At 47.2% G+C, this 10413-nt stretch overlaps 1 protein-coding gene across 2 annotated transcripts in view; it reads left to right on the top strand.

Moving 5' to 3' along the window:
* The window catches only part of LOC118795559 (long-chain-fatty-acid--CoA ligase 3-like), a 21458-nt gene extending 11319 nt beyond the window's left edge, over positions 1-10139 (top strand). The window contains exons 4-15 of one of the 2 annotated variants that reach the window (XM_036554130.1): positions 1198-1307; positions 2323-2461; positions 2762-2912; positions 3303-3426; positions 4018-4089; positions 5539-5678; positions 6071-6243; positions 6597-6671; positions 6846-7037; positions 7507-7621; positions 8730-8887; positions 9400-9557. In XM_036554130.1, coding sequence (XP_036410023.1) covers positions 1198-1307; positions 2323-2461; positions 2762-2912; positions 3303-3426; positions 4018-4089; positions 5539-5678; positions 6071-6243; positions 6597-6671; positions 6846-7037; positions 7507-7621; positions 8730-8887; positions 9400-9557 — 1607 coding nt within the window. Of the gene's footprint in view, positions 1-1197; positions 1308-2322; positions 2462-2761; positions 2913-3302; positions 3427-4017; positions 4090-5538; positions 5679-6070; positions 6244-6596; positions 6672-6845; positions 7038-7506; positions 7622-8729; positions 8888-9399 lie in introns of both variants that reach the window. The other variant, XM_036554131.1, reaches the window with a different exon arrangement.
* The last annotated feature ends 274 nt before the right edge of the window (positions 10140-10413 follow it).

Here is a 10413-nt window from a genome sequence, read left to right on the forward strand (position 1 = left end):
GGTACAGAGGCAGCAGCAGGAGAGCCTATGAATACCACACTTTCTTTCCCAAGGGAAAATCTTCTGTACAGTGGCAGTGGCATTTTACATTTCTTTCTTTAGCGGTGTTAGCAAGGGACGGGTGTTTAGCCATTCCCGGCATGGTGGGGGTTGTGTAAAGGTCACGGCTCTGTGACCTGGAAGGTTTGGGAGAGGGGGAGCACTGCGGCGTCACTGTCCTCAGTCAGGCTTCCCAGGAAAGGCCCCCGGATTTGGCTGTGGAAGTCGTGTCAGACAGTAGCGTCAGAGCTGGTTCTGGTTAAATTCCCCAGCCGTGGAGAATGTGGGGGAGGGGAGGGGGGGGCTGTGAGAATTTTTGCCATATGGCTGTGAAGTCAGACAGTAGGGCTCCTGCTCTAATTCATTCTGAAATTCTAGGCCTCCTTGACGAGCTGAAGGTATCCCATCATCCTCTGCAGGAGAGATAATTTTGTTTAAGGCTTTTTCGCTTTTCTCTTACCACTATGCCACACTGCTGTCTACAGTCAGTCACATGTCCGTGCATGCAGCTTGGGTACATTGATATGTAATTCACATATAAACAGGGCAGCAGTGTGGTGTAGTGGTAAGGAACAGGGCTTGTAACCAGAAGGTTGCTGGTTACAATCCAGATGCATAAATGGATAAAATGGATAAAATGGTAACCTACTGTATTGACAGTAAATGACAATAACGTGATGTAATGTAATGTAAGAAGGTGCTGCTGGTAAAGGAGGGCCAGTGACTGTGCTTATCACCCAGTACTGTGGTATTACCACTCGTACGTGTTACATTGCACGTACATGCAGCGAAGCAGAATCACAGGGAATCGCTGCAGGCCACACCCCCTGTCCCTGTGTGACCGTGATGCCTCATTTGGCCACTCTGGAGTGAGAACACAGGAGAAAAGTCTTTCTGCCCAGAGAGGGAAAGCCCTGGGATAGCATGGCACACATGCAGTGCTGAGATTAGATGAGAATGTTTAGTCTGTGCAGTGATGACGTTAGATGAGAATGCTCAGTCCGGGAATGTCTGTCAGATTAGATAAGAATGTTTACTCTGGATACTAGTTTAAAGTGATGTGTACATGCATTATGTCACTGACACACACTCACAGGACAACACATACACACACACTGTGTGCTCCTGTTCAGTCTGGGTTGTTTCATCATGTCACAGTCGTCACCCTGTACTCCACGCTGGGAGGCCCGGCCATTGCCCACGGCCTGAACGAGACGGAGGTCACCCACATCATCACCAGTAAAGACCTGCTGCAGACGCGGCTCCAGGTGGGCTATGCCGAGCCATGCTGAGCCATATGCTACTGCACTGAAATACAGTGTCACTTTTTCAAATATCCTCAGTTACACTGTGGAATACAGTATAGCTACAAATGCTTAATAAAACATTAATGACTGCATTATGTAATTGAAAATGCATTGCTGGTGTTTGGTCTAACATTACTACTGTAATGTAATGTAATAAAATGAATGTTATGTACTAAATGTTAACAAGCATGTTATTCAGAATGAGGGAAATTTTGCCAGACTGAGAAAATTCTTTTTTCATTTTCCTATGTACTGTTGCAGTGTTGTAGATGACCAGTTCAACAGAGCGCACTGTAGCCTTGTGTAAAATTTCCTCTAATAGCATATTTCCATTTGCAGACAATCGCAAAAAATATTTACTACTAGACAAAACATCAACATTATGTTTGTGTACTTTATGAAGCTTTTATAACTGCGCTGTATTCTAACATTATGTATGGCTGTATTGTTCTTGTTAAAGGATAAATCTGAACAAAAGCACTTATTTTTATTGGCAGACCAATCTTTGCAAGTGTTTCTAATGATTTATAGAGAATACATACATGGGAGTAAGTTGGTTTTGTAGCTGAACTGTATGTGGAGATCATTTATTTTGTTTGTATGTTATGGGTTAGAATTATATGAATTGATGTGGTAGAACAGAGGTGAATGGTAAAATGCTGTTTACCAGTCAGGGTGTATAGTCATGGTCTAGTCACCTCATAGTCTATAAATTGTCCATTTGTGCATATCTTTGCAGGCTAGGTGAGCTTCCTCTGTGTCAGTTTCAATTCCAAGCGCTCTTAGCATGTATTTCCAAATATTAACAATTAATAACTAGCAGTCATCAGAGGCTGAAAATAAGGATTTAATCAATACAGTAATAATAATGATGAAAAACAGGAATAATAATATTTGCTGCAGTAGTATTACCAACAGCAGGAGTATTATTGAATATATTGTCTCTCTTCCTCTCCTCCTCTGTGTGGTTTCCCAGGCGATCTTGGTGGAGGTGCCCAGACTTCAGCACATCATAGTTGTGGACACTAAGGTCACCACATGGCCTGGCTGCCCCAGGGGCATCATGGTACACAACATGGCGTCTGTGCAGGAGCTGGGAGCCAAGGCCGAGAACAGTAAGGGGCACGCCCTGTAGTCTGTGTGTGTGTGTGTGTGTGTGTGTGTGTGTGTCTGTATACACCAGCTGGGAGCCAAGGATGAGAACAGTAAGGAGTGCAGCCTGTACTTACTGTGTGTTTGTGTGCATGTGTGTGTCTGTGTGCAGAACTCCATCCTGTACATGTGGTAGTTTGTTAGTGAGTGAGAGAGCGTCTGATTCTGACAGCCGGGGAAGGAGATGGAGCGTGTTCGTAGGCGTCTCCGCTGTCCTCTTTGCGGTTCTGATGAATGACAGATGTCCCGATTCTGCCCCGCAGTGTCCAGGCCCCGCATTCAGCCTGCCCCCTCGGACATCGCCGTCATCATGTACACCAGCGGCTCCACGGGCATCCCCAAGGGCGTGATGATCTCCCATAGCAACCTCATCGCCGGCATCACGGGAATGGCGGAGAGGATCCCCAACCTCGAGTACGACGCCTTGTCTGTCTCTGTCTCCCTGTCAGTCTCTGTTTGTCATTGTGTGCTGGAGCTGACGTGCCTCATGGTAAAGACTTTCAGAAGAGATGGACCTGTTTATTACCCACAGCTTCATATAAGCCTTTGGTCTGTGGAAAACTGATCATATTGCACCTTAATAAGTAAATGGCCCACTTATGTTAGGGGAATCAGAGAGGTAGTTTATACATAGACATAGATAGATAGACATAGATAGACATGTATAGATATAGACGTAGGTTATAGCCATAGTTTATACATCAGTTTTAAAAACTCAGCTCTAAGGTGTCTCAGGAGTGCTGTTGCTGTGGGCTGTTTGTGTCAGTGGAGTGACGTGCTACGCTCTCTGCTCTGCTGTGACAGCGAGACGGACACCTACATAGGCTACCTGCCGCTGGCACACGTGCTGGAGCTGAGCGCCGAGCTGGTGTGCGTGTCCCACGGCTGCCGCATCGGCTACTCCTCCCCGCAGACGCTGGCCGACCAGGTGAGGGCGCCTCTCCGGCCTTCCCTACCTCAGCTGTGGCAGACGCTTTGCAGCCGTGCCCTGAAGCCTGTGCCTGGCTCACGCTTATCCCTGCCCTTTCCCACATCCTTGTTTGCTGTGCCTGTTGAGCAAATAAACATTATACTACAGTCATTTAGCAGCTGCTCTTATCCAGAGCGCCTTGCGCAAGTTATGATTTCACATGTCGTCCATTTATATAGCTGGATAGTTACTGAGGAAATCGTGGGTTAAGTACCATGCCCAAGGGTACAGCAGCAGTGTCCCAGTGGGAAATCGAACCAGCAACCTTTCAGTTACGAGCCCTGCTACCTTACCACTATTCGACGCTGCCAGTCTATTACTGGATGATTTCTGATGGAATCTGTCACCAGTGAAGTTTACCGAGTTTTAAATTAAAGTTTCTGTTGCAGTTTTAACAACTCTCATATGAGCCGGAAGTTTTTTATTCTTGTGTTCTCCTATTTTCTTGCAAATCTCTTTGCGTGATAACCTGCCTCAGATAGGTCGACAGACATGGTCTGCACGGCTGGAATTGACAGTTGATGTGTTTCACTTTTTGTTTCTGTACAGTCCACGAAAATCAAGAAGGGCAGTAAAGGAGACACCACGGTGCTGAAGCCCACGCTGATGGCCGCAGTACCGGTAAGGCAGCCGAGATGGGGAACACACACAGCTGTGAATCACACAGGCAGGGAGCGGACGATGTGAAACTGAACCCACAATGCACTCTGCTCTTCAGCTCTAAAGCGGTGGTCTCCGTTCAAGAACGCAATCGGATGGCATTCGATATTGTGGTCTTCTGATACCAATTAGTACCAGCTTTGAGACAAACCCACTTCCCACACGGAATCATTTCAATGTGACGAAAGAGGACTTCAGCTCCTAACTATTATTTACTGATTGCATTACACTTTTAGAGACTATAAACACAAACGTAAAATGCAAAGCCTTGGCTCTCTTGGGTGTAGTCATTTCTGATAAGTCTGGGCTCAGACGTGCGGCCTCTACTCCTGGTGACTCTCCGTGGGTGGAAGAGGAGCCCTCTGTTTCCCATGATAAGCTCCTCTCCGGAGCCTCCTGTCATTTGGCCTGCCCCTCGGCACGAACTTGTTTACAGGACATGTCCGCAGGGGGCTTCCTCTTGCCAAAAGACTCGCTATGCTCCTCTGGTGTCTCACTAGCCCCTCAGAGCCAGCAGTGGACAGCAGACACTCCGCCTTTTCCTCTCTTGTTTGTGATTTTTGTTTTCACGCGAATTTGGCTGCAGTCAGTAACCCTGGCAGTAAACTCTAAGCACAAAGACCTAACAGCACATCCCAAGTAGGAATAGCTGTGTGTGTGTGTGTGTGTGTGTGTGTGTGTGTGTGTGTGTGTGAGAGAGAGAATTTTTTCCATGCCCAAATAGAGTTACATTTATTTCCCTATGGCATCCTATCTTTATCTCAGTCCAGCTGTTCTTTATTTTTATGCATTTTTTCCCTTTTATCCAACCCTGTTTGGAACTGCCATCTGCACACCAGGCTTGTCTCACCGTGACACCCTTTGCAGTTATGCAGTTATGTAGGAGCTCTGAAGCGAGACCAGGGCAGTCCTCTGATACACTTGTGCTGAGCCTGCACTCCAAAGAGTACCTTACTAGTGCAGCTGTTATTCGTACCTATTTATGTACATTTATTTGTGACCTAATCATCTGCAGATGCATTTTGTGTCCGCAGATTTCCATTAGAGAAAATTTCCATTAGAGAAATAATGCAGCCTGTTTGAGTGAAGCTACCTGATTATATAAATGTAGAATACCTATATGAATGGACTGGATCTTAGTGCTGGAATGGATGAGGAGGCTGTGTGTTTAACATGCTGTCTACTCTTTGAGTGCTCTCGATCTGTGTTATTTTGTGTTTTATTGTGTGTAGTATGTCGTGCCTTAATGTAGTTTTATGGTATGTTTTTGGAGGTGTTTTATCTGGAACGAAAGTCTGTTGGCCAGGTCATCATTGTAAATGAGAACTGGCTCTCAGCTGACCGTACCTGGTAAAATAAAGGTTGCAGTTCAGAGTGGAACCGTTGTCTCCTCTCTCCCCCATCCTGCAGGAGATCATGGACCGCATCTACAAGAACGTGATGACCAAGGTGGAAGAGATGAGCCGGCTGCAGCGGACCCTCTTCGTCCTGGCCTACAACTACAAGATGGAGCAGATCTCCAAGGGCTACAGCACGCCGCTGTGCGACAGGTACCGCCAGGGGGCGCGGGAGGACGCACTCACTAACACATGCAGCCACTGCACGCATACACACAAACACAGACATACGCTTACACGCACAAACGGAAGTATGCGCATACAGGCAGAGAGACAGACATTCACAATTCTACAGGGTGTAATCTGTTTCAGGCCCAAACCTTGCATTGTAAAGCAAGTAAAGTCCTCAGTGTCGAGTTGAATACAGCAATATCAAAAGATAATTTTGTCCACCATAACATGGACTAATTTATCTTTCTTTGTCTGTGCTTCTGGGTGTGTGTGTTACTGTTCACGGGAATCTGTCTGTGTGTGTGTGTGTGTGTGTGTGTGTGTGTTTTTTGCATGTGCACTCATTTGTCTGCTGTTCTGCCCATTCCCGCTAGCCTGGTGTTCCGGAAGGTGCGCTCCCTGCTGGGAGGAAGGACCCGGGTGCTGCTGTCGGGCGGGGCGCCACTGTCAGCCGCCACGCAGCGCTTCATGAACATCTGCTTCTGCTGCCCGGTGGGGCAGGGCTACGGCCTGACCGAGACCTGCGGGGCGGGCACCATCAGCGAGAGTGAGTGAATAACCAGCCGCTCGCTGGCTCAGGAACATGCATTACATTACATTATTGTCATTTAGCAGAAGCTCTTATCCAGAGCAACTTACGATTTTTTTTTTACATGTTATCCATTTATACAGCTGGATATTTACTAAGGCAATTCTGGGTTAGGTACCTTGCTCGAGGGTATAGCAGCAGTGGGGAATCAAACCAGCAAGTTTTTGGTTACGAGCTCCCTGCTCCTCACCACTATACTTCACTGCTGCTCCAGAGAGAGACATGCTTTACAGCTGTCTATCTGTCTGTGGAGAGGTGCTCCAATCACCCAGAGTTAGGAGATGACGAGAGTGTTGTCTGGTGTGTTTCAGTGTGGGACTACAGCACGGGACGGGTGGGGGCACCCCTGGTGTGCTCCGAAATCACCCTGAAGGACTGGGAGGAGGGTGAGTGTGTTCAGACCGGTGCAAAAGTACAGTATAGTAGGCTCCACAGGTAGTAAGAAGGTATATTACACATTACACTGTATCTGTGTATAGTTTCTCCCCCTCACTGTAAGTGATACCTCTACTATTATGGGGTTTCAAATCCTCAACGCTGTGCCTTTTCCTCCTCTCCAGGGGGTTACTACAGCACAGACAAGCCCCACCCCCGCGGGGAGATCCTGATCGGGGGCCCAAACGTGACCATGGGCTACTACAAGAACGAGACCAAGAACCGGGAGGACTTCTACGTGGACGAGAAGGGCCAGCGCTGGTTCTGCACGGGGGATATCGGAGAGTTCCACCCCGACGGCTGTCTGAAGATCATCGGTGAGAAGGGGCTTGCTTCTCCCCGAGATCGCTGTCAAACTGAGATCCAGAAGGTGCAGTTGAGGAAGTCTGAGGTCTTGGATTGCTGCATTGCTTCCGTATTACCATGTCTCTATATTACGTTACATTGTCGTCATTTAGCAGATGCTCTCATCCAGAGTGACTTGACATGTTATCCGTTTATACAGCTGGATATTTACTGAGGCAATTGTGGGTTAAGTACCTTGCCCAAGAGCACAATGGCAGTGACCCAGTGGGGAATCGAACCAGCAGCCTTTCAGTTATGAGCCCTGCTCCTTACCCGCTGTTCTACACTACCACCCAGCATTATGGTTATTTCAGTGACGGTCTCTGTGCCTGCAGTCATTACTCTGGGTTTGCTGGGTTTGTGTGGAGTGTAGTGCCCTCCATCCTGCCTGTGGCCTGTAGACCCAGAGGTTTAGACTGACGGCATGCCCTGTCCCCACAGACCGGAAGAAGGACCTGGTGAAGCTGCAGGCTGGGGAGTACGTGTCTCTGGGCAAGGTGGAGGCCGTGCTGAAGAACTGCCCCCTGATCGACAACATCTGCGCCTACGCCAACAGGTGGGTCACCCCGCCACCCGCAGACCGCCCCCTCAGGCCTCACTCGACAGCCATGTCTTTCAGGCTGCGTCATCAACCTGTGACCGCCGTGCTTAAAACGGAGATAATATATTCGCGAAGACTGACCAATTAAAAGCAGCGGGTGATTCACCTGCTCTTCAGCGTGCAGTAGGTGTTTGTCATCATAGTGAGAAGTGGATAACATGCAGTTCTCCGCCGAGCTTTTAATATAGTGCAAAGTGCCATGGCGGTTGCACTGAATACCGCAGTCTGTCTTGCACCCTCTCCCTCTGTGCTACTGTCTGGGACAAATGCCAGACAGGATGAACTCCGCTCTTGGACAACAGCTTCTGCTTAGTGTCAGATGTTTGACTCAGACAGATGACCAGGCTAGTCCAGGAACAGCAGGCAGGAAAAAAAGGAAAAACATTATTTGGAAAAAGTCATTTCGTCACTGGTGATGTTGGACCTGCGTGGATTCGTCTCCAGGCTCTAGTTTTACTGTAAGAGCGTGTATGCAGCAATGCTGTCATCGCGCTATGAAATATGGAGATTTCATCATAATGCAGGGGGTGATTTTTTTAGAGTGGCCTGCAGAACTTGCCAGATGTTGTGTCTGATTTTGATTTTTTGTCTTTCTCTACAGCGGTTCAGTGGAAGTGTGTGTGTATGTGTGTGTGTGTACAGTACCAGTCAAAAGTTTGGACACACCTGATTAAGATAAAGGGAAGCATGCATTCAAAGACATTTTGATCTAAAGACCTATGCTTAAATGCTTGAAATTTGTTTCAAGTTGATGCCTATGCATATTTTTTTCCCAAAAAATCTTTAATTAAAAATATATATATATATTTTTTGGCTATTTTGAATAAACTAAAATATAAGATGTGGTTAACACTTTTTTGGTCATTTGTGTTATTTCATAGTTTTGGCTTTACTATTATTCTGTTCTATTCTATTATTCTATAATATATATAAATAAAGAAAAACTGTAGGTGTGTCCAGACATTTGACTGGTGTATACATATATATGTTAAATATATAAAATGTCACTGTTTTGAATTCCACTAAACCCATGTTTCTTGCTCCTCCCACTCTCTGTCTGCAGTGATCAGTCCTATGTGATCAGCTTCATCGTGCCCAATCAGAAGCAGCTGCTGGCCCTGGCCGAGCAGAGAGGCGTGAGAGGCTCCTGGGAGGAGATCTGTAACAACTCCGACATGGAGAAGGAGGTTCTGCGGATCATCACCGAGGCTGCCGTGGGAGGTGAGTGACTGCCCTCTCACAGGGTACCAGCCCCGGAGGAGACTTTAATCAGCTTTAAGGCCGCTAAGCTTTTGCTGTCGTACCTGCTTATCCCCACATGGTGTTCCAGACAGTTTACAAATGATCCACATACACACCTGGAAGCAGTGGAGATGAAGTGCCTGTACTCACACCTAAGATGCAGTCCTCAAATGTCGATGCCTAACCACATCACACTTCTGCTCTACCACTCAGAATCACTCATGACACCAGCTGGCGCTGTCCTGCTATTTTTTTATATTAATCTCTTCCTGGATATGACTGGATTCATTTTATGGCTGCGATTTCCTGTTCCGGCTGTGATGTGTTTCTGCCTCTAACTGTAACGTATTACCTGTTCTTGCTGTAATGCATTTCCACTTCTGACTGTGATGTATTAAACAGCTCTGGCTGTGATGCGTTTCCTGTTCTCGCCGTGATGCGTATCCTGTCCTGGCCTGTGATGCGATCACTCACCCGTTGTCCTTCCGCAGCCAAGCTGGAGCGGTTCGAGATCCCCAGGAAGATTCGTCTGAGCTCGGAGCCCTGGACTCCGGAGACGGGCCTGGTCACCGACGCCTTCAAGCTGAAGAGGAAGGAGCTGAAAACGCACTATCAGGACGACATCGAGAGGATGTACGGGGGAAAGTAGGCAGACGGGACGGCACACCCACTTCCCCCTCCTCCTCCTCCTCCTCCTCTTCCTCCTCCTCCTCCTCTTCCCCCACCTGGATACACCAAGCTTCTGTTAAAATGGGGAAATACTTGAACCTGCTTCTTACACACGAGACCAAAATGAAATCTAGCAAAGAAGAGACATGTTGAAAAAGAGGTCACTTTTCAGTGTGCCTTGCAGTGTGACCGGCCGCATAGCGCGTGCCCTCTCCTGACTGGTCAAACAATGTATCGTCACCTGATTGGCTGCGTATCCCTTTTAACCAATCAGCAACGTCGAAGGGGTTCTCCATGCAGGGACACACGTAAGAGGAGATGTCATGGAATCCCTGTCCCTTTCCTTGCCCGTCATCCAGGCATGGGGTCCGAAATGACACCTGTGACCTAGATTAGTGGAATCTTAAGTCTGTGTCCAAATTTCAGGTTATACAGGGATACACTGTAAACTTGGTTGGTTCCTTATTTGTGTCCATTTGTTGGACGACCCTTTATGTCCTTTTCAAGCCATGCTATATTGAACACCAATATTTTCTTATTATTTCTGTTATTGTGTTTGTTTTTGTTTAGGAAAAAAACTGACAAGGTGTTTTTTGTTTGTATTTATCTGAGGTTTTTGTGTGGCTCTCTTTCCCCCCCCCCTTTACTATGTTTTAATGGTCCTCACTAGGTGTGACAGTTTAGTATCCAAGGAGACAAAGTAGAGATATTTTGTACCCATGCATGGAAGGCTTTTGTGTGCCTGCTGTGACTGTTGAATGAACTGGACGTGCATTCAGGTTATGGACGGTAGCTTAACCACTCCACTGTGTTACATAGGAACAATATGAAATCAG

This window comes from Megalops cyprinoides, chromosome 20 (genome assembly GCF_013368585.1).
Source record: "Megalops cyprinoides isolate fMegCyp1 chromosome 20, fMegCyp1.pri, whole genome shotgun sequence".
Classification (NCBI taxonomy): domain Eukaryota; kingdom Metazoa; phylum Chordata; class Actinopteri; order Elopiformes; family Megalopidae; genus Megalops; species Megalops cyprinoides.